Source organism: Arvicanthis niloticus, chromosome 2 (assembly GCF_011762505.2).
Source record: "Arvicanthis niloticus isolate mArvNil1 chromosome 2, mArvNil1.pat.X, whole genome shotgun sequence".
NCBI classification, from domain to species: domain Eukaryota; kingdom Metazoa; phylum Chordata; class Mammalia; order Rodentia; family Muridae; genus Arvicanthis; species Arvicanthis niloticus.
The window spans coordinates 74,130,600-74,155,153 of record NC_047659.1 but is presented as its reverse complement, the minus strand read 5'-3'; the positions used below and the strand labels follow the sequence as shown (position 1 = coordinate 74,155,153).

General features: G+C 40.0%; 3 protein-coding genes across 4 annotated transcripts in view; 2 read left to right on the top strand and 1 right to left on the bottom strand.

Moving 5' to 3' along the window:
• Nucleotides 1–604: 604 nt before the first annotated feature.
• Rag1 (recombination activating 1) lies at nt 605–11,948 on the top strand. The gene is made up of 2 exons (XM_034496296.2): nt 605–714; nt 5,503–11,948. The coding sequence occupies exon 2, from the start codon at nt 5,517–5,519 to the stop codon at nt 8,637–8,639; it is 3,123 nt and encodes a 1,040-aa protein (XP_034352187.1). The 5' UTR covers nt 605–714; nt 5,503–5,516; the 3' UTR covers nt 8,640–11,948.
• A 4,553-nt stretch (nt 11,949–16,501) lies between these two features.
• Nucleotides 16,502–24,027, bottom strand: Rag2 (recombination activating 2). The gene is made up of 3 exons (XM_076929327.1): nt 23,911–24,027; nt 20,767–20,816; nt 16,502–19,631 (listed from the first exon to the last, which is right to left on the bottom strand). Exon 3 carries the CDS (start codon nt 19,602–19,604, stop codon nt 18,021–18,023), a length of 1,584 nt encoding a protein of 527 aa, XP_076785442.1. The 5' UTR covers nt 19,605–19,631; nt 20,767–20,816; nt 23,911–24,027; the 3' UTR covers nt 16,502–18,020.
• Iftap (intraflagellar transport associated protein) overlaps nt 19,723–24,554 on the top strand; it is a 78,366-nt gene continuing 73,534 nt past the window's right edge. The window contains exon 1 of one of the 2 annotated variants that reach the window (XM_034495243.2): nt 19,723–20,050. The gene's annotated coding sequence lies outside the window, so the exon portion shown is untranslated. Of the gene's footprint in view, nt 20,051–20,729; nt 20,751–24,554 lie in introns of those variants that run through there. The other variant, XM_076929328.1, reaches the window with a different exon arrangement.

Genomic DNA, 24,554 nt, shown 5'->3' with positions numbered 1-24,554 from the left:
TCATTTACATCCAGGTCTCTTGTTTTCAAGACTATAGTCATGTTTCAACTTAGTTTTCTTTCGCGATATATCAAAGACTTTCTTTTAAAGATGTATCACCTGACAAAAGACTTGACCAGGTGGAGGTGTTCTGGGGATGTTTACAATATACAATAAATCAAGATGTATACTTTTGTTAATACTTAAAAGTCATTTACTAAGAACAGGTACCATTCCAAGAACTTTTTTTCTCTAAGAATTCTCATTCCTAGCTCCCATGGCTAGCTCTCATGGCCAGCTCTCATTCCTAGCTCTTTCATGCAGAAATTGAGGCACGGAGCTTTAGAGTCCAGGTAGAAATCAGAGCTTAGAGTGGCCATATCATTTCTATCCTAGGCAGTCTCAGGCAATGAAATAGCAGCTAGCTTTTCAGAATATACACCCTACATGTTTCTACACTCAGGTCCCCCAGCCAAGCTTCCTGAAGAGCCAGGTGCCAGCTGGAGCTGGGGGGCTGTTGGCTTGTGATTGGCTATCATCATTTGTGGTTAGCCCTCTGTGGTGGGGGAGGGTGGGAAGGACAGTAAAAACTGATAAACAATGCAGCATTATGTATTATGGGGCAAGAGAGCAAGGAGAGAGTAGACAACATATGTTGCTACCTCTGTGGCATCGAATATTAACAACTAAACTGCAGACATTCTAACACTCTGGCTGGGAGGCCTGTGGAGCAAGGTAACACTTGTGCTTTTCATGCCTTGAGCCAAAATATTCATTACGTTTTTGTGTTTCTAATCAGAACTATGAGAGATGGTTTCCTTGCAGGCATTGAAGGGAGGGATGAGGAAAGCTGGAACTGATTTTGCTTTTGTTTGGAATGAAGGAAAACTAGGAAAGGAATAAAAGGCCAAGTTCAGAGACATGGCAGGCTTATAGAACAGATGGAACACATCTAAGTTGATATAAATGAATGCTATTGGCAGAGGAGGGCTTAAGAAGCTGCAGAAGGAGAGATGAACTAACACACTGTTAGCTCAGGCAAGAAAAAGTAATCAGGGACAAAGAATTCCAGCCTTGGTGGAAATGAGCAATTTTCCAGGTTTTGACATTTCCTGAACTGCTAAGTCTGGTGTTTTGGAAAATGTGACCTGTGTACCACTTCATCAGGACCACTGCAATATTTAAAAATGCAATTTCTGGACTCCATCCTAAGCAAATAAGCAGACTCTCTGGGAGCTAATGATTTGCATGTTTTGGAAAACAATCTCCATAGAGATCCTGATTAATATTAATTTTGAGAATTGCTGTGGAGGAGAGCCTACTCTGAGCTTATGTTCTTGGGAATGTGTAACAAAGGGTCGTAACTGTGCGTTTCTTTCTAAAGTGGTTCAGTGAGGGATGCCCTGGAAGGAGGGCAAGAATTTTCTGGTTATTTTGTAGACACTTGGAATGTTTTTGTGCATGTTGTGGGGCAGATAATCAGGAGTAGCACCTGTGGAGAGAACAAAGGAGTAGGGCAGGCGTGACAGACAGGGATCACACTTGGGTGCACAGAAGTTGTGTGACTGGGGTTGGGAGAGAGCTTAGTCAACAGAGTGCTGGGAAGTGTGAAGACCCAAGTGGGATTCCCAAACCTTTGCAAAACAGCTGGGTGTGATATCCCATTCTTAGCACCAGGGAGAAGGAGACCTGGGTCTCTGGGGCTTACTGGCCAGTGATGATTATGTCACTGTTAGCAGGGAGGGTGAGTGCGTTGGTTGCAGTTGGTGCTGAGATAGAAATGAGCTGCTGCTGTGCTTTCTAGACATCCAGGGTTACTCATGGCTTCTCACTACAAGCCACAGCGTTGCCTCATCCATACCTCCCCAGGCTGGTTTCAGAGTCCGTGGCCTATGGAGGGAGGGACGTTGCAGTCATGGTGGTAGATGCTAACAATACTGAGGTGATGCTGCTGACTAAGATAAAGCTGATCCAGCATCAGACCCTCAGCCTTTAGACTCTGAGCTGTCTATTCTCAGATCTTTTGCTACAAGAGAAGACAAGGGCATTTGAAGAATTTCAAATCACACTTCCACGGTCCTAGCTTCATGTTGTCTACAGGTTGGATTTTAGCCCCCCTGAGATATATTTAACAGAAAACAAACAAACAAACAAGAATAAAAATGCTGGTCAGATTTAAGACTTAAACTTTTTTGGAGAAGAATTAAAAAGAATGTAAAAAAAAAGATCATGAATACTTACTTATCTGGTCTTGAAAAAAGTTTTATTTGAGCTGAATTGATCATAAAACCAACAAAAAAATACATATGTTGTGTGGAAACCTCAAATGAAAAAAATAATAAAATTAACAAACATTTTTCTTAGTTCTAATTCTACTTCTAGTGATTAAGCACAGATTTTGTTTTAGTACACAAATTTCTAGAATTTCTGTATTTCCATGTGTATAAAATATAAATATGTATGCATAAGCAGGATTCTCTTGTAGTTTCTGTCTTATCTTTTTACACATGACCTTCTTTTGTTTACATATGTCTATAAAAATCACACATATGTGTAATATATACACATACATATATATTGTAGTTTCTATTCTCTGTCTGGATCATAATTTATTTAATAATGCCCTTTTGATGATAATCTGTATTATTTTTTGCTCTTCAAAGTACCTAACAACCTTTCAAATAAATATCCCCAGGTATTATGTATATATTATCATATACCTGTGGAGGTATTTCTATAGAAAAACTATAGAGTATCTTCCCCAAAAGAAATTTATTGCACCAAAGACAACACATCTTAACTTTTAAAAGGCTTTACTAAGTGTCACTGTGCTAACTTACATTTATGCTCCTCTCAAGGGTGTAGGAAGTTATCTTAATTTCTTCATGCCTTCATTAAAACTAAGTGATACCAATAGGCTTAATCTTTGATAATTGGAGTGATTACAAGTATTCACCAAATCACATTTTTAAAGTTCTATCTTTTCCCAAACTCATAAAGCATGTAGCCTCCACAGAAACTCCCCATTGACACCCTTGTGCATAGTCCCTTAAAACATATCACCTGCTTTCCACCTTCATTTTGTTTCAAAATTTTGCCTATATTTTTATGATTTGAGTTGTAAAACAACCTAATAAGTACATTTGATTTGACTGGCCCTATCTAGTAACTACATGGGGACATGTCAACAGATGTGATTGGTCATGATGTTTCAGGCTTGAGGAAGTCAGGGGGAGTTGACTTACTGAATGTGAAAGGCCAATATTTAATGTGGTGAAAATGGCATTTGGTTCAAGCCAAAGGCAAGGAACACAGAGATTGGCTTTGCATTTGTTACAAGACAGAATGAAGAAACAATTGATCAGAAAACAACCTTGAGGCCTTTGTTTGGTTGCACTTGAAATACCTTTGAGGCTCTTGAGACCTTTGAAATGTTTTTAGGATTTTTAACTCCCATCGTTCTGCATGAGGAACAGCCGAATTGTGTTTCCCTATCTATCAAGTCTTAGAAATTTGCCCTTAATTTTAATGAAAAAAAAAAAATCTCTGATGTGTAATGCATATATACATAGAATAAAGTATGTTAGTTTAAAGAGGAGAATTCAAAAGCAACGTTGCTAGCAGGATTCAGGACTAGTCCTTACCCCCATCATTCCTTCCCTGATGCCCAAAGTCCCACTCCTGGTCAAAATGTGTTCATTCGAGGAGGCATCGTCTTTATGTCATTTGAGGAGGCATCGTCTTCCTGACTAAATGGCTATAAAGCTCATTGAGTTAGTTAATCTGTTGAGGGGAAAGTGGGTTTCTAGACATAAGTTGTGTAGACATAAGTAGGTCAAAAGAGTTAACGCAGGCACAGTTGGGAACAGTGGATGGGATGGTATACTATGAACTAGGGAACTGTAGAAGTCTGGTCTAATTCCAGAGTACTCAGACGACACTGTTTACTTTCCTTCTACATTGTGGCTGATATTTATTTATTTATTTATTTTAAAATATGTATATTAAGTAGTATTTTCTATAGCTATTTTATTTTATTTTATTTTTTGTTTTTCGAGACAGGGTTTCTCTGTGTAGCCCTGGCTGTCCTGGAACTCACTCTGTAGACCAGGCTGGCCTCGAACTCAGAAATCCGCCTGCCTCTGCCTCCCAAGTGCTGGGATTAAAGGTGAGTGCCACCACTGCTCGGCTGTGTCTGATATTTATATTACAATTGGCCTACCATTTTATTTATTGCTTTTTTTTTTTTTTACTACTATTAACTTTTAAAGATTTATTTATTTTATGTATATGAGTACACTGTAGCTATCTTCAGACACACCAGAAGAGGGCGTCAGATCCCATTACAGATGGTCATGAGCCACCTCTGGAAGAGCAGTCAGTGCTCTTACCACTGAGCCCCTGTTTTTATTCTTATTAATACTTGAGACAGGGTCTTATTATGTAGCCCAGGGTAGCCTAGAACTCTCTGGATTTGACCAGGCTGGTCTGCTTTTCTCCTCTTTAGAACTGGCTTTACAGACAATCACCATCATTCTCTTCTGTAATTAAAAAAAATATTTCTTTACTTTTTGAGATTATAATGCAACTACATCATTTCCCTCACCTGTAATATTTTTAACCAGAAGAAAATTGTTCCTCGTACCTCTTCTCATTACTAACTGTAGTGCTAATGACCTTTGGTCTGCAGTGACTTTCAGGATGACCTGCTTGAGTTTTGTCTGAAACAACTTGAAGTTTTCATCGCAGAAGCCCTTCAGCCTCTTAGTATGCCTGTGCTATGCTTTGTTAGGGTTTAAAGAGCTCTGTGGTTCTGTTTCTAATGTAGACTCAGCCTTCTAATTTACAGCAGCATTCGCTAATTAAAACTGTAAGCATAATTGCTATCCATGATACTTATTATTAGTTTGCATTCATAAAGCTCAAAATTCACTTTATCCTTTCAAGTAGTGAGTAATTAGTTTCTTTGGGTTTGTAGCTTTATCATTTCTTTATGACCCGTTTGGAAGAAATAAACAACCAATCTCCCGGAAGAATGCTTTAAAAACCTAGAAATATATTGTCCAGTTAGTGTAATGAGGCTAATACAATGTGGAAAATATTACTTTTCTCTGGTTTAGTATCCAGTTTATCATTGCATTTACTCACAAACAACTATTGAACACCTAATAGATACCAGGGACATTGGGACTTTGTCTTTAAAGGCGTTAAGGTTTGTGTGGCAAGGGAATTAAATTTCACATCTGTATGCATTTAAAACCATGCATATATGTGGTATAAGTGTCCCCAGATAGTGTCAGGAAAAGGATGGACTGTTCTTGGCTCTATGATCAGCACCCAGTAGAGCATATTAAAATAGGATATTTAATAAATATCTTTGGAAAGAATTAAATGAATAAAAGTTTGAGTGCATCAATCTCAGTTATTTTCAAAATATTGTGATACAATATTGATACTTTCTGGTTTTTGTTTGTTTGTTTGATACTTTTCTTAACTAGACTTTTTTCCGTCTATTGTTCCCAGGTAGCTTAGCCAACATGGCTGTCTCCTTGCCATCTACCTTGAGACTCAATTCTGCACCCGATGAAATTCAGCATCCACTCATCAAATTTTCTGAGTGGAAATTTAAGCTGTTTAGGGTGAGATCCTTTGAAAAGGCACCAGAAGAAGCACAAAAGGAGAAGGATTCCTCAGAGGGGAAACCTTATCTAGAGCAGTCTCCAGTAGTTCCAGATAAGCCTGGTAGTCAGAATTCAGTTCTGACCCAACGAGCACTGAAACTCCACCCTAAATTTTCAAAGAAATTCCATGTTGATGGGAAGTCAAGTGACAAAGCAATTCACCAAGCCAGGCTTAGACACTTCTGCCGCATCTGTGGGAATCGTTTCAAGAGTGACGGGCACAACCGGAGATACCCAGTCCACGGGCCCGTGGACGCTAAAACCCAAAGCCTTTTCCGAAAGAAGGAAAAAAGAGTCACTTCCTGGCCAGACCTCATTGCCAGGGTTTTCCGGATTGATGTGAAGACAGATGTTGACTCCATCCACCCCACCGAATTCTGCCATAACTGCTGGAGCATTATGCACAGAAAGTTCAGCAGTGCCCACAGTCAGGTCTACTTCCCAAGGAATGTGACTGTGGAGTGGCACCCCCACACGCCATCCTGTGATATCTGCTTCACTGCCCATCGGGGACTGAAGAGGAAGAGACATCAACCCAATGTGCAGCTCAGCAAGAAACTAAAAACTGTGCTCAACCATGCGAGACGGGACCATCGCAAGAGAACTCAGGCTAGGGTCAGCAGCAAGGAAGTCATGAAGAAGATCTCCAACTGCAGTAAGATTCATCTCAGTACCAAGCTTCTTGTAGTGGACTTCCCAGCACACTTTGTGAAATCCATCTCCTGCCAGATATGTGAACACATTCTGGCTGATCCCGTGGAGACCAGCTGTAAGCACCTATTTTGTAGGATCTGCATTCTCAGATGCCTCAAAGTGATGGGCAGCTATTGTCCCTCTTGCCGATATCCATGCTTCCCTACTGACCTGGAGAGTCCGGTGAAGTCCTTTCTGACCATCTTGAATTCTCTGATGGTGAAGTGTCCTGCCCAAGAGTGCAACGAGGAAGTGAGTCTGGAAAAATATAACCACCATGTCTCAAGCCACAAAGAATCTAAAGAGACTTTGGTACACATTAATAAAGGGGGCCGGCCTCGCCAGCATCTCCTGTCATTGACACGAAGGGCGCAGAAACATCGGCTGAGGGAACTCAAGATTCAAGTGAAAGAATTTGCGGACAAAGAAGAAGGTGGAGATGTGAAGTCTGTGTGCTTGACCTTGTTCCTGTTGGCACTGAGGGCGAGAAATGAGCACAGGCAAGCTGATGAACTAGAGGCCATCATGCAAGGCCGGGGCTCCGGTCTTCAACCAGCTGTTTGCTTGGCCATCCGTGTCAATACCTTCCTCAGCTGTAGCCAATACCATAAGATGTACAGGACTGTGAAAGCTATCACTGGGAGGCAGATTTTTCAACCTTTGCATGCTCTTCGGAATGCCGAGAAAGTCCTTCTGCCAGGCTACCACCCCTTTGAGTGGCAGCCCCCTCTGAAGAATGTGTCCTCTAGAACTGATGTTGGAATTATTGATGGGCTATCTGGACTTGCCTCCTCTGTAGATGAATACCCAGTAGATACCATTGCAAAGAGATTCCGCTATGACTCTGCTTTGGTGTCTGCTTTGATGGACATGGAAGAAGACATCTTGGAAGGCATGAGATCCCAAGATCTTGATGACTATCTGAACGGCCCCTTCACAGTGGTGGTAAAGGAGTCTTGCGATGGAATGGGGGATGTGAGTGAGAAGCATGGGAGTGGTCCCGCAGTTCCAGAAAAGGCAGTTCGTTTCTCTTTCACAGTAATGAGAATTACAATAGAGCATGACTCGCAGAACGTGAAGGTGTTTGAGGAACCCAAGCCCAATTCTGAACTGTGTTGCAAGCCGTTGTGTCTTATGCTGGCAGATGAGTCTGACCACGAGACCCTTACTGCTATTTTAAGCCCTCTCATTGCTGAGAGGGAGGCCATGAAGAGCAGTGAATTAATGCTGGAGATGGGAGGCATCGCCAGGACTTTTAAGTTCATCTTCAGGGGCACTGGATATGATGAAAAACTTGTTCGGGAAGTAGAAGGCTTGGAAGCTTCTGGCTCAGTCTACATCTGTACACTTTGTGACGCCACCCGTCTGGAAGCCTCTCAAAATCTTGTCTTCCACTCCATAACCAGAAGCCATGCCGAGAACCTGCAGCGCTATGAGGTCTGGCGGTCCAATCCCTATCACGAGTCAGTGGAAGAACTCCGGGACCGGGTGAAAGGAGTCTCTGCCAAACCTTTCATCGAGACAGTCCCTTCCATCGATGCGCTTCACTGTGACATTGGCAATGCAGCCGAATTCTATAAGATTTTCCAGCTGGAGATAGGGGAAGTGTATAAAAATCCCAACGCCTCTAAAGAGGAAAGGAAGAGGTGGCAGGCCACCCTGGACAAGCATCTCCGGAAAAGGATGAACTTAAAACCAATCATGAGGATGAATGGCAACTTCGCCCGGAAGCTTATGACCCAAGAGACGGTAGACGCAGTTTGTGAGTTAATTCCTTCTGAGGAGAGACACGAAGCTCTCAGGGAGCTGATGGACCTTTACCTAAAGATGAAACCTGTGTGGCGCTCATCATGTCCCGCTAAAGAGTGCCCAGAGTCCCTCTGTCAGTACAGTTTCAACTCACAGCGTTTTGCTGAGCTTCTCTCCACCAAGTTCAAATACAGATACGAAGGCAAAATCACCAATTACTTTCACAAAACCTTGGCACATGTCCCTGAGATTATTGAAAGGGATGGCTCTATTGGGGCATGGGCAAGTGAGGGAAATGAATCTGGTAACAAACTGTTTAGACGCTTCCGGAAAATGAATGCCAGGCAGTCCAAGTGCTATGAGATGGAAGATGTCCTGAAACATCACTGGCTGTATACTTCAAAATACCTCCAGAAGTTTATGAATGCTCACAATGCATTAAAAAGCTCTGGGTTTACCATGAACTCAAAGGATACCTTAGGGGACTCTTTGGGCATTGAGGACTCTCTGGAAAGCCAAGATTCAATGGAGTTTTAAATGGAATCTCCACATACAAGTTGTTATTTGCCAATGTGTTTTCTTTTGGGTTGCAGTGAGGTCTTCTCCTAGCACCCAGCACACCGTTGTGTGGGTGGGTCTTATCACCCAAGGGGTGACAGGATGGAGTGAGAGGCCGGAGGTGCTGTCACTTGGTCAGGGATCAATAGTTGACGAGATTGCCTGAGCCGTTTAGTGAGGCCAGAAGAGCAACAGGAGAAATCAGTTATTTAGAAGTTCAATAACTTTGAAACAGCAGTAGCTGCAGGGGACCAGGGATGCAGAGATACGTGAGTGCATGCCACTGTGTGTCATGAAAATTAAAGCCAGGGCTGTCAAAGCACAGCCAGGCATGCTAGAAAGAAATTTGTCTTGGGCATGTCTTTTTTTTTTTTTTCCACCTCAATTTATTATATTTTGTATTGAGATATAATGCAGGGGTTTTTTTTTTTTTGCCATGTCATATTTTGTAGGGCTATTTTGTAAGTTTTACATATGTTGATTTATTCTATAAGATTCAAAGGAGTCTTTGAGTTTCTCTACGACACTGTACATTTGTAGGACACGTTGGCCTTTACCAAGGGCTCTCAGTGCATTTTCTCGTGTGCTACATTTATGCAGAAATAAATTAAATCAAGGCATGTTTCAGAAAATCAGCCTTTTCCAGGTTCAGATGGCCTCAATATTGTCACCTTCAGTGTCTAGGAGGTCATCTGCTGTCATAAATTTTTCAGTCATGAAGCTAGAGAATGCACCTGTTAGCTACAGCTACCTGTTAAGTATGATAAACTCATGGTCGCTTAGCCATCTAGCGCCAGCTCTGGCTGTTCATTTTTACTTTTTAATTAAGAGTAATTTATAGTCTTAATGCTTTTCCATGTGATCTCAACGTTACAGAATTTTCAAATCCATATTTTCTGACTGCCTAAAAAACCAGACTTAATCCCTTGTGAAAATGTCAGTCAGATTTTCTCTATATGAAACATGGGTCAGTTTGAATAAGTCCGGGCTCGCTAAAGGCCTGTCCTTCTGCAACGTGTTATTCTTTTGCTTCTGATCAGTTGAATTTCAGTGTGTGTAGATTTTAGTAGCAGGACAGTGCTGTACTTTTTCTACTTGTTAGGTTTAGATGGGCTCTACTCAGAGTAGAGGGATGACTATGTGTACATTGTTTACTTATGTTTTATCACTTTTGGATTTTTTTGGATTATCCTCAAAGTTACAGGGGTAATCAATACCTAATTTTAAATTTGAACCCAAGCCTTTATCTCTTAATTCTGGGTTCTTTATACTGTGTTTATGTTGTTTATACAGTAGCTTCGGAACTTAATTAGGATCTACAACTAATCACTACAGTTTATAGTCCCAAGAGTTATTTCTTTGGGGTTGGAAAGTCATCTGTTAGTCTTGGGGCTTTAGATAGAATAAAATTGGGCCAAACCTCTAAGGAATCCATAAACCCTCTAGTGGCTGCAGTTATTTGGAAACTATTCATGTCCTTAGGAATTCAGCATTTGCCAGGCACCAGCAATTTAAGAGCAGGCATGGGATTTTATTTGCTTGTGAGTCATAATGATATGTTACTGTTAATTAGTTTTTTTCTTCCTTTGATTTTTATTGGTCATAATTGTCAGTCTTCATACACACTATATCAAAGAGCTTTGTAATTTAGTTGTCAAGTGTGCAAGAGTGACATTATCCTAAATGGCACACATTTGGTGCATATGCAGGGATTGAATTTAGTGCTTTCTATTGAAAGATGTAGCTGTTTTCTTTGCTTTCTGTATGGAGCACATCGAAGACATTCATAATTTAGTTGTCAAAAACATACACACACTTAAGTATTATCTTAAAAACCCTCTTTGTTTTGTCATTTGCAAACTAATAGGCTTCTAAACCACCAGTCCTTTCATCCCATTTAATCCTTACAGATGTCTGTGCACTAATAAACAGCTAAGTTCCCACCATCCTCCTACTCCCTAGAGCATGCTGGCTCTGGTTGGTAGATGTTTTCCCCAGTCACTCTGTTAGTCAATTGGCAGCACTGTAAATACTGCCCAATATTAAATTCCCCTTGCTAGGATTGTAGGACAATTTCAGAAGCATTTGACTCAGGGCATGATTTATAGTACAACCTTCCCCTGACTCTCCTAATCAGATCACATTCTGATAAACCTCAAGAACACCTGGCCACAGGATTTCAATATGTAGAGTGTCGCCTATGGCTATTTGTTTCTCTCAGTGTGGAGACTGCACGCTCGACCCTGGTCTAAGATACTCTGCTTTTATTTTTAAGAATGCCTATTGCAAATGCAGACACATACTTTGGGGAAGTTCACCGCAATGCATGGAGGATTCCAAACCCCCCTCCTTTCCCCCAGCAGGGCTGGCGAAGTGCAATACATTTTTTTTTCTGCTCTGAAACCTGAAAGCTGTTTCCACAGGTCTTCCTGCCAGCCTTCTGCAGTGCACTATGGGGACCAGTGACTGCAGCTGATGAAAATTGATGAATGGTGGGTGAGAGGTTAAGAAGTATCTTGGGATTAATAAACATGCACACAGATGCCAGAGCAGTAGGGAAAGATGTCTTTCTCTCTCAGGAGGACAGGATATTAATTTTGTCTCAATTTGTTTTCACAAAGTATGCATGAAAATAAAGATTTTTTTGGGGGGGAGAAAGTATGTGTTTCATATAATTTCACACAGATTTCAAATTCTACACAGGAGGCAGAATTGGAGGAATAAGCCAGGGTCTTGCACATGCTAGGCAAATGTATATATCTGAGGAATATTCCCAGCTTTCTTTAAGTATTTTTTAAGATAAGGTCTGATTATTTTCACAGGCTGATCTTGGATTTGAGGCCCTCCCATGCCAGCCTTTGGATAACTGGGATGACATGTGTGCCCACTGGACTAGTTTTGCAAGCAGTTGTTTGATACATGTGTATGCCTTTAGATATTGTATGATAGTTGTTCTAGTTTTTCTGCAAGATATTTTAAATCAAAGTTGATACTTGGTAGACATTTAAAAATTTTCTTTCTTTAAGCAAAACCTCAAAGTAATTAGTTTTGGGAGATATTTTGTGGGATTGTATTTCACTTTATTTTTTTTATACATATGATACATTTTATTCAATGGTTTCCATGAGTCTACTTTTCCTCTCTGAGGGGAGGTTTAGACACCAGGATGCAATGTATTGTTTGATTTGAGGACCTGTATTTCTATGTTAAATGTTTTCAAGTGGAAGAACATGAGTTTGAATACTTATTTTCATATTTTACTCTTTAGCATTAAGATCATTTTCACAATTTTGTGTTTAAGTATTTGAAATAAAAGTTTAAGATCTGAAGATAACAGGTGTTGTGATTTATATTGGTGCCATCCATAATGTCACATATCAATAGTGTTGACTGCCCATACTTAAAATTATCACCCCCTTTTTTTTTGAAGGACATAAAAATGAATTTGGTGATTGTGATACTTAGTCTCAATCGTCAATTGCAGAAATAGAATCACCTGAGAGTCAGGCCTCTGGCCATACCTGTGAGAGCATACTTTCATTGGGTTAACCAATGGGAAGAATTTCTCTCTGTTAGTAGCATCATCTCCTTGGGTGGGATCTCCCATCTCCTGGGTAAAATTGGAGAAAGTGAGCTGAGTGCAAGCATTCATTGCTCTCTGCTTCCTGACCAGCTGCTTCAAGTTTGTGGGGCCTTAATTGTCTTGCTATGATAGATGCCTTTGAATTGTGAGGTGAAACAAATCTTTTTACATGAGTCATTGGGGACAGTTTATCACAGCAGTAGGAGAGGGAAGTAGGAGTGGTATTTGAAACAAAGGGTACTAGGTTAGTGATGAAGAATATAATTGATCATAATGTAGGGTGAAAGATTTTGGTTCCAGATACTTAATATAAACAGTAAAATCTTTTAAAAATTCTTTTAAGAATCTTCTAGATATTCTTACAAACCCAAAACCTGTGATTAAAGTTTTGTTTTTTGAGTTGCCCATGGCCACCTACATTATGGCAAAACTAGCCAAACCCCAGGCTCATTGCCCAGTGCTAGCAATAATAATAAGACGGGCATGGTAGAAAGCACTTGTAGTCTCAACTCTTTGGGAGGCTGAGGCAGAAGAATTGTGAATTTAAGCCTGACTTACTGGGCATAAAAGACCAAATCAAGCCAACTAAATACATACAGACACAAAGCCAAATCAAAACCAGATAGCTTACCATTTACCAAACTTCTGTTTCGTGGCTTAAAACAACTTTACATACACTGCCACATTCTATCCTTTTGAACTAGGTACTTCTGTGATCTCTGTTTCACATGTGGTCAGGGAAGTATATCTTAGCCAGAATCATATCTTTACAATCTACTCCGTCTAGCTCATCTTGGTGTGACCCTTACTTAACTCGACACTTCATGTTCCCTTTCCCTTTGGACTGGAATTCAGTCTGTCTCTCTTTACAGCTGCACCAGTTCTTAAAATACTATACTTACACCCAAATAGCTTGTCCCCAAGACCTAATTGCCCTTATGTTAATTCATCTATTTTCATTCTCCAAGAAATTGGGATCATTCCAGAACATGGTTAGTATCAAGTTAGCCTTTAGTAATACTTCCAGACCTGACCTTTTGAATAATTGGATATTAATCCTGCTTTTGAAAATGTAGTATATCCTTACTTAAAAGTAAGGCCCAATGGAGTGTACTTCCTTCTTGTTATCATTTTTAACTACTCCAGCCTCTATTTTATTTTATTTGAAGATTCATACATGAGCACACTGTACTCACATACTTTTAAATCCCACCCTCTCCTTTAACTTTGTATCTTCCAACTGTCTCTCTCAAAATATATAATTTCTTATATATTTATTTTTGTTTTCTTGATGCTTTCCAGTTTATTCAGTTTACTTTTGAGTAGGTTTCATAGATTTTAAAAGATGGGCAATAACATGAGGAGACAGTTCACATGGTTAGGAGAGCACAGAGAAAACACGAATGCAGCCTTGACATGAGAGACAGAGTACCCAGAGGGAATAGTTTCCTTTACCCCCTTTTTTCTTTATTCTTCTCTCATACATTGCTTCTCAGCTGTATTTTTGTTTTATAAACACACACACACACACACACACACACACACACACACACACACCTATACTTATACACAAACTATTGGGTAAAGTTAGTGTTTCCCTTATTTGCATGTGTTTAGGGATGATCATATAGGATTGGTGTCTCATCTCTGAAGAAACACCACCACCACCACCACCACCACCAGTACCAGCAGCAGCACCACCATGTCACCAACATCAACACTTTAATACAAAACCACATAGAAGTGGTTCTCCTTTTCTCATCAGCCATTGGCTTCCTGTAGCTCATCTCAGATGAAAGGAGGCCTTAGAATTTTCTTCCATCTGTGTTAGGATGTTCAATGATGTGGTCCCATCTGTGTTAGCATGTTCAGTGATGTGGTACCATTTGTGTTAGCATGTTCAGGGATGTGGTCTTTGCAGGACTTCTTCGGGTAGCCATATTATTGAGAGTTCATGGGAGCAACATCCCTGTCCTGTCCAGAGGAAACTACCATGTAGCAGTTGTTCTGGTCTTATAAATCTCTCCATCTCTTTTTTTTTCAGATTTTTTTTTCTGAGATTTAGGTTTTAGGGTTGTGTTATAGATGTTCTACTTGAGGGGCTGGGTGACCCATGGTTACTCACTTTCTGCATTTATTTTGACCTGTTGAGGATATCATCATAGTTTCTGTCTGCTGCAAAAAGAAGCTTTTTGATGAAGTGTGAGAGTTGCATCTATTTATGGGTAGAAGGACAGACATTTAGAAGGCAATTGAAATTTATATTACTTCAGTAATATGGTAATGGTAGATCCTCCTCTAAGCTCAATGGTATCTCTAAACATGGGCTTTTAGCCAGGTTTACAGTACCAAGTGTGAGCTTCCATCAGTTGAGTGGACTTTAGTTCTAATTAGACAACTGTTAGTTTTCCCTGAGTTTCATTCTTGCACAGCTGGGATATCTTGCTGGTGCCATCATTGTCATGGTTCTGAAGCTTTACAGCTATATAAGACTGTTGAAAAATTTTTCCATTGGCAGGCCATCAGACTCTATTGTAAGTATGGGCTGCTTTCTCTAAGCAGGTGATATATGCTTGGTACTGAGATACAGTGGCAAGTAGCATAGTTTTAGTTTACAAAAAGCTAGACATCAAGTTATCAACAGTAAGACTAGTGAAGGCTCATGCTATAGTGTGGAGAAAAAACTGACAGTGGAGCGAGGCACACGAGGATGCTCTTGGAAGGTATTAAGCTCAAGGAACTCTGTCCAGGTTTGAGAAAGGCTGTGTGTGTACATGTAAGGAACTGGAGGCAAGTTTAACCATCCTCTTTTACTTCAATGGTACACTGTCTATAAATTAATGTCTCATTCTCCCAGACAACGGTTCTCAAGCCTCAGTGGGAAGAGATGAAGGAGGGTTATTAAGTCCCATCTTTTTATGAAGTTGTTTATTTCCCTGTGCTCTCCCCTTTGGTCTTACGGAAATTTCCTTTCTCCTTTTATTGCTTTTATTCGCTCCTGAAGATGACAATATATTTCTGATGTAAAAAAAAAAAGTATCTCATTCTGGGCTGGGGAGGTATCTGGTTTGTTATAGTGCTTTGAGTGTAAGGGGCCTGAGTTTGATCTTCAGAACCCACATAAAAAGCCAGGGTGGTAGAACCTTCTCTTAATATCAGTGCTGAGAGGCAGAGACAAGGTGTCTTGTGACCTCTACATGCACAAACACATATTCACACACTCATACACAGGTGTACACACTCATACAAATGGACATACACAGAGTAACATGTTTGTACACAGACAGACACACACACACACACACACACACACACACACACTAATTTATCAAATGCCAAGATTTGTGTATCTCTACACTGAGGTCTGATCAAACGTCTAGTGAATTGGCCCATCTCTATGTCTATTTTCCATCTTCACCCTCATCAAGTTCATATGTTTTTGTTGTCTTAAATAATTTGGTCATCCTTTGCAACACAGATTTCCCCTTTTAAAGTGATCACTATATGTTTTGTAATCACTTCAAATGGCTTAGTCTACATGTTTTGTTATCTTTGCCACAACCATTTTTGAGCAGAGGAGACATAAAATAGAAAGTCAGGTATTTTGGCCCCATTTTAAAGTTTTGTTGGTATATTCAAGGTTACAAAAGAGTTTCTATCTGCATGGGCAGCCTTTTCTGCATAAATGGCTCAGGTATATATAGATGTGCTTTGCATCTTTCCTTCCTTATTTTTGGCCTCTTTCTAGGTGAGACGACAAATTCTCTAGAGATAAATTTTTTTTGCAAGTTCCATGATATTTAATGTGGATCTTGGAATTAAAATATGTATGTGTGTGTGTGTGTGTGTGTGTGTGTGTGAGAGAGAGAGAGAGAGAGAGAGAGAGAGAGAGAGAGAGAGAGAGAGTGTTTATACGTGTGCATGTGCATGCATGTGTGTGTCCATATGTGTGCATGCTCATGTAGCTGTGAACCCATGTGTATGTATGGCCATGTGGATGTGGATGGAGGCCGGAGGCCAACTTCAAATGTTTCTCCTCAGCTGTCATCCACTTTGTTTTCTTTTTTGATAAAAGATGTTGGAACAATGATGGGGGTCTCAAGTACAGACTGCATTCAGGGAAGGAGGTAGTGGAACTAAAGAATCATGCCAAGCCACAATGAGAGATTTGGTGCTTTTCCTATAAGAAATTAAGAGTTTTCACCCATGGAATATGAAAGTTTTCTTTTTATTGATTGCATATTTCATGATATCATTTCTGTATTCATTTGAAAGCAGTTCAGGACTTAGCATTCAAACTCTCCCCCCTGAGAGTGACAGCCCCAAACCATTGTCTGAACTCATGTTCATATTTCACTTTTCACTTAAAGTCGCAATGCAATACTTCAGTGCTGCACACTATTGGACCTTGCATGACATGTGACTATTTCCAGAGATGACAACAGTCTATAAGGAAGAAGAGGGACAACAGTTGAGCATTTTCAAAGGGGTGAACCATTGATTTTGAAAGAATTGAATGTGAGGGCCCAAAGTGAGTGAGTGATTCAAACAAAGACATATTTTTGGAATATGTTTTTTTTCTCTAAAAGTGCATGCAGATATTTCAAGAAAATGTCCACAGTATTGGATTCAGGAATTTAGACATGGCAGGTGGCAACACCATCAGTGCTCTGTATTCTATCAGCCTTTGGATCTGAAATAAAACATAGCCCAGGCCAGCACCTGTTGTAGAAAATTTTAATCCCAATCTTGACCATTTAGTTCCTGGATAAAAGACACATATGAACTTTATAGTTACAATAAGCCTTAATCAGCTCTAGGGATGGGCAGATATCTAATCTCTATGCTACTAACATCCATTTTCTATTGATAACCCCAAGTTATTACTTACTACATTTCACCTGGGCTGCTTTTAACTCTGATTGGCCAGCACTCATGGCCATACTTTCCAGACTCTTAACTCATGGCATCTTTCTCCCCTTTCCTCATGGTCTCCCCCTACCTCAATCCCCACCTATGTCTCTTCTGCCCAGCTATTGGCTATTGGCATCTTTATTCATTCAATCATAAGTAACTTGGGGGCAAGGTCACATAACATCACTTGGATTTATGTGTGGACTCTTTTGTCTCCAGGTCAAGCAGATCTTGGAGCTCACACTTAGCATTACAATACATAGCAAAAGACGATACCTCAACAAGCATCGAACTCACAAATTCCCTTCCTCCACTTCCCAAGTGCCAGGATTACAGGCATGTATCACCATCACCATGCCTGGCTTGATATAGATTAGTTTTTTTCTTCATGGTATTGACCAATATATACAATTCTGTTCATTGGTATAATCCAAGAGGCCACTTTAAAAATTTATAAACAGTAGTAGTGTGGGATACAGCTGTAGGTTTAACTGTTTAAACCAACTATCGGCCACTTATTACACAAAACAACTTAATTTTTTTGTGTATTAGTTTATTTATTGGTATTTAGTTACTATTCAACATATAGATTGTTACAAAATAATGCAAGAGTTCTGTACTTGATCACTGCTATCCTTAATGAAAAAACTATATAATATTTCTCATTTAAGAAATTCCTGAATAAAATGTTAAAAAACACACATTAGAATAATTATACTTAACATCACATCAAAATATTAGCACTTAATTCATGCAACTAAAACATAACAGAGATTTTAATAAGCAAAAATCAAAATACCATTTATGATTTAAAAAGTAGATTTAGAAATCAATGCATCTGAATCTGAGGGGCTTTTGCTAAACTAATCAAACAACCTTCTAAGAAAGGATTTCTTGGCAGGAGTCAAGACTTTCCCAGAGCCTTTTTTGTGGAGGGATTTCATTGGAGGTTTTTGTAAGGGGAGGCTTCTTTTGGGAGTTTGTAATGCTATTGCTATCTGTACATGCTCATTGCAATAATACTTGTTGCTTCCTTCTGACAACTGGATGAGTGTGCGTTCTTCCAAATCCATGCACTGGGCATGCACCCAGTGCCCATCCCCATGAGAACAATAGATCATGGCAGGTTTATTGAGTTCAGTTGAATAGAATGGAACCCAGGTATTGATGTCCACATCACAAGTGGGGCAACATGTTATCCAGTAGCCAGTTACAGACTCATCATCTTCATCATCTTCATTGTAGGTGTCAAATTCATCATCACCATCAAAACTGGTTGCTTCAGCACTGAAACAAAATTCTTCTGAGTCTTCAAAGGGAGTGGAGTCCCCAGGGTCTTCTGTTGATGTCTGACTGTTTGAGACAAGTTTCTGCTCTTCATTCACATCGTCTTCAGAGCATCTCAACATATAAAAATAGAATGCTTCCGACATAGCTTGCTTATTGTCTCCTGGTATGCCAAGGAAAACAGTCCCATTTCCCATGTTGCTTCCAAACCATATTTTGCTATGTTTAATATCTGGGGTCCAGTCTGGGGTCTCCATCTCACTAATTTCAATCTTGTTGTCTCCTAGAGAGACGATGCTGCAGACCATCCTTTTTTGATTTTCCAGCTGATAACCACCAACAATAACAAATTCATCATTATTTGTTTGAGTGAGGATTGCACTGGAGACAGAGATTCCTCCTGGCAAGACTGTGCAATTCACTGCTGGGGTACCCAGGGGAAGATCTACTCTTATTCTATACAAGTTGGCAGGGCGTATGTTACTGGCGAGTGAGTGTCCTCCCAAAATATAAATGGTATCATTTCTGGCAATAGAAACATGAAAAGACAGCCCATCCTGAAGTTCTGGGAGAATATATGATGTAGCACACCCAAATTCAAAATCTACCAAGAAAACATGGGGTAGGCAGTCGGTTACACTATTCCATTTTTCTGTGGTTCTCTGGGAAGAAGGCATATATGATCGTCCTCCAAAGAGAACACCCATACTTTTTCCTCGACTATATACTACGTCAATAGAATGGCCGTATCTGGCTTCAGGGACATCTCCTACTAAGTCTTTTTCTGTACAACGGAAAGTAACTTTTTTGTTATTCTTGCAAGCAACAGACATGATATAAATCTTATCGGAAAGCTCATTGTTTGGTGTTTTCCCTCCGTGAATGATATATTGATGCTTGTCAGAGTCTATGCTACCTTTGTATGAGCAAGTAGCTGGGTAACGAAGAGGTGGGAGGTAGCAGGAATCTTTAGAGAAAATTGCAGGCTTCAGTTTGAGATGATTTTGTTTTATATCAAAATGAAAGACTCCAGTAGGGCAGGATCTCTTCGGCCAGCCTTTTTGGCCAAAGAAGAAAACTTGACCATCAAAATTCATTAATGAAAAGCCTGGTTGAATTAAGGCTATGTTATGACCCACTGTTACCATCTGCAGAGACATTTTTTTGATTGTGAGTAGGTCTTTTATCTGAAAAAATTATAAAACGTAATAACTTAGAATATCTTTTCATATTGATAATTATGTTTATATTCTTCCTCATACAAAAGGCTTGTTATAGAACCGTAAGACTCCTCCTCCCCGCAATTAGGAAACTAAGAGCCACAGATACTACTTTATTTATCCTAGCTGCTAGGACACATTTTAGTGGCGGACTGGCTTTGCTTTGCTTTCTGGGAATTGTAGTTCTTCTTTCCTAGCGAACTCTTGCTTTGAGAGTCTTAAGAACTACATTTCCCAGAAATCCATGTTCCATGGGCTGTGTAGTTGGATAAATTGTCTTTGTTAATTCAGGACAGAAACCTCCTGGCTGTTTGACTGGATAAGGACTCCAAAAGTGCGAAGTGACTATATGGGCGTCATGGTGACAGACAGCTAGGGAACGGGAGGTGAGAATTTCGCCCTCTGTCGACCTTTGGGCGCTGGAAAGCAATTGTATCAGGAGGAGCGCTGGCAAACCGGTGCCCAGAAATCGCTGCAGCTTCTTCTGGGACTCTTAATAGGGTAACCCGGTAGAGACACACATGCTTCTGGCCCGAGTGTGGCTGCCTGGAAGCCTTAGTCTGAAGGGAAATTATGGTTGAAGTGTCTCTCCTGACTCTGCAGTGGATGTATAGAAGTGAGACTTAGAATTGCACTCTGAGGACTCTTCGCTTGTTGGGACAAGAAGTTAGGAAAGTTGACTGTCTTTCAAAACAAAAAGACGAGTCTCAGAATACCTACCATGCAGCGGAGAAACAGCTTGAAGTTGATTTTTTTTTAAAAAAAATTTTTCATTTTTTACCGTTCGTGCACTTACTAACGGAAGTGTAATAGTAATTAGGCGGTTGCAAGGGACACTTTAGAGCCCACATCCTTCCAGCTCAGCTGCTTTCCTTCCTTTTTGTTTTGAGTCTTCTTTCAGGGAAAAAGAGAAAGTTCCTGAACTAGCATCCCCCTCCCCCAGGAAAATAGAATTATCCTGTTTCAGTTCACGTTTCAGCTCACGAACTGTGAGATGACTCTTGAGTAATTTTATATTGAATACAAAGAGGACCCTCTTTCATATTGTACTGCTGTACGAAATATTTATCAGATAAAGTAAACTTGGTAAGTTATTACCTACCTTAGATAAGAAGTGCACTTCCTGCTTGTAGGTGTGAAATACTCTTGGCACTAGATGTTGAAACAAAATAAAATTTACTTTATTAAAGTAAGTTGTTTAAAAAGCATCATAAAACAATGGTTAAGATTAGGACTCAACGCTATCAGACTAGATTCAAATCCTGGCTGTCACTTAGTAACTACATGACGTTAAGCAAACTGTTTAACCAACTCTCTATAACTTGATTTTCTCATCTGTAAAGTGAGGTAATTTCACTCACATGGATTGATGTCAACTATGATTAGTAATTTATGACTTGTAAAGAACTGAGAACAGACCTTGTACACTGTAAATAGTAGATACCATTGTCCTTGAACTAATAGTAAGACTGTTAGGGTCCAGTTATCTGCTGATAATGAAAGCACACATGAGAGATGCTGGAGACAGTTAGAAGGGAGTAGAGGATGTTGGGATTTGGTCAGTGAATGCAGATAGGCAAACCTTTTATTCTTAATTAGTTTTTTTCTTTGACAGTTTCATACATGTATATAGTTCATTCTTAGGATTCAACTTCCCCCCTTTTATCTCCCTCTTGTCCCTACCAACCTCCCCTCCTTCCTCAGAAAATTTTCTCACATTTCCAACATTAATATCTTTTTGTCTGGGTTTTGACCCACTGAGCTTAACCAGAAACATCTTTGTGGCCATGGGTTTGGAACTGTCCATAGAAGCTTGGAGTGCTCATGAATGGCTGAACAGGTGAAAGCAGTGGCTCTCTCTCTCTCCCTCTCTTTCTCCCCTCCCCCTCCTCTTCCCTCTCTCTCTCTCCCTCCCTAAATCTATCAGCCATCAGTTGTGCAGCAGAGTGGAGTAGGGCTTTATGTGCTCTCCTCCAAGCAATGGCTGCCTGTCATTGTGCAGGTCCAGTCTAGGTATCCATAGCAACAGTGAGTTCATGATTGCAATGGTTGTGCCATCTTAAAGATAGCATTTCAAAGCCTCTCTATCTTCTGACTCTTAACATTCTTCTAGCTCCCTCCATTCTTTCAAGATACTCTCTGAGTAGCAGAGGGGGTGGTATAAGCGGTAAACTTTTGAACTAGTAATAGTTGGATAAATGTATAAGCCAAAGGTATTGGTGACTCAGTGTAGATAACAAAACAGGGCATTTCTTTCTTGTCACTATGCATGTAAGATTCAAAGTTGGGTTTTACAAGGCTAAATGTGGGATGCTACCACTTTGTGTCTGTGATCATCCTCGGCAATTTATTTTCTCTCTTTTACCTGTAAATTGGGATAATATTATTAGCTATTCATTGGATTGCTTTGTGAAGTAAGCTAGCACATACAAATAATAAGGCACAGTGACTGTGTACATAAATTAGTCAGCAAATGTTAGTGGCCACTATATTTCTGTTCCCCGTGCAAATGTTTCTTGAGCAATGTAATATCTGTCATTGCTCTGTCATATACGTTTTCTGGCCTGAAGAACTTCTAGAGTTTATATGTCATTAATTGCTAAGCAATCTTTTGCAGTCAGAGAATCCTCAATATGTGATCCATTAATATTCTTTTGTGGGTTAAGTCCCTTGAGGAAATGGTGCCTGAGAGAGAATATTTCTACAGCTATGAAGGCAAGCCTCCCACTTCCTCAGAATGTGGTTGTCTGTAGATCCAGCAGCTTGGCTCTGTTTCTGAAATAACTTGGAAAAATGTTTAATTCATTCCTGGGCTGGTCACATATACATAAGAGAGGATCTTCTATCAACTGAGAACATTCTGCCCATAGGTACTAAGATAAAGAGTTGACCCCTAATCCAGTAAGTGAAAACCATGGGTGCCCTAGGTGGTTACACTCTCCACGAAGAATGATTATTTTCAGACATTTGCCCCGTTTTGGGCCGAAGCAGCACTGAGTTTGAAGTTCCTTTATTTCAAATACCTACAAAAACCAATACAGAATTCTAGAACTGCTTGTTCTATACAAGGGGCAATGGATTCCAGATCCCAAGGAGTTAACCACCCCCACCTCCCACCCCCCCAACAGCCTAAATTGTAGCCTGCTATATCATGTTAAGGTTCTCTTAGGGTTTTGGATTATTATAGATTAAATAGAGGCATATTCTCAGGGAATGCACAGGGAAGATTGTCTATTTTTAATAAACTTGGAGCCCTAAAAACAGTAAATATTGTCTCCTCTTGGAACAGAGACAAGTGCTTGCCCATTTAAGTCCTAGGTGACCCATTTTAGTCAGACAATTTGTGTATTTAAATCATAGAAACATTGGATGTATTTTAGCATTTCTGACACATTGAGTTGTTGAAAGTTTGGTTTATGGGATGGAATATATTTTCACTGGAGTTGAAGAGTATATCCTTTCTATGGTTTTAATATAACTATATTGGTTTACCTAGGGTTTAAAAAATTGTTTAAAATTATGTTAGATCTAAAATAAACCATTCAAAGTTTTTCTTTAAATAGAAAAAAAAAAGATAGCTTCAACTGAGAGAAATTTCAAAGTCAACACATTAAAGATGCTTTTTAAAAGGAATACAAGGCCAACACCCTGAGTGCTGTGTCCTCAGCCCTGGGCTAGCATCCCACAGCAGGGCAGTTTTCACGTAACTCACTTTGAAGCAAGGGCATAGTTGAGTATCAGAAGGGAACTGATGGTGTGAGGTCTGGGTTTGTAGTTTCCTGTGTCTGAACTGACTTTGTCTCCAAAGACAGATAGTATTCTCTGAAGCACTCAATCCTACCGATCAGCATTGCCTATGTTTCCTGACTCCAGAATAGCAAGTATCCCCATGTACTGCAGCTACGTAGTGTGAGTTAATAGTGCTTTGCATGGTTAGTCAGGTTTGAGGCACACGTTATTTGATTTCTGCTGGCAGTGACACCAGGATTAGGTCTTTCTTCCCACATAGATGCCAGAGGGTCATTTATAGAGCAAGATTAATAATAGTGCCCCAAAGGAATTAGTCACTGCAGTAGCTGGATACCAGAACCATACCTCCAAAATCTATGGCATGTCTTTCCTACCCAGATGCCCTGCCCACTTGTAGCCAACATACTGCTTTAGTGTGGCATCAGCAACCCCTTAAAGTTTATCAACATAGGCTCCCATCTTTTATCTTTTCTAGAAATGAAGGTATTGGACCTACCTGAAGGCCAGAGGGGCTTCTTATCCCTCTCTGAATCCTTTCGGCCAAACCAGGAATTAAGCTCTGCACTTGGGGAGGAGTCACTGACTGTTTTGTTTGACTGTGGCAAGCTGAAGGCTGAAGGGTAGAGTGTTTGTGTGCTTACAGATGTTCCAGTGAGTGCTGGTATAACGGGAGTAACTGACTGTGACCTCCTTCCCCCCTCCCCACACTTCTTTGATGGTTGAGGATATCCACCTGGGTGTTACTCTCAAGTTTAAACTTTCATTGCTGACAGATTGAAGATGTTAAGTCCTGAGGTACCATTCATTTGTAAAGACAAAGTCTAGTTGAAACTCAATTAAAAACATTTTAGAAAAACACAAAATGACTATTTTTAGCTTGGTTTAAATGAATACTATTGTGAATTAAATGAGAAATTACTTGTTCTAAAGCAGAGATCAGAATGGTTCTATGGTTTTCTTTAGTGCAGACTAAGAAGCACAGGTTCTACTTACTGGATGACCTCTGTCTACTTTGTGGCTGTGTGTAATATTCAGTGTGATGTCTGTGAACATAGGGCTTACTTAACCCTCAAGCCTGTTATAGAAATGTTTACCTCACATGATTGGTGGAGAAAGATGAAACATGACAAGTTATGAACG

Coding starts and splice junctions, on each gene's coding strand:
- Rag2 (XM_076929327.1), bottom strand. CDS start 19,604: ATGTCTCTGCAGATGGTAACAGTGGGTCATAACATAGCCTTAATTCAA.
- Rag1 (XM_034496296.2), top strand. CDS start 5,517: ATGGCTGTCTCCTTGCCATCTACCTTGAGACTCAATTCTGCACCCGAT.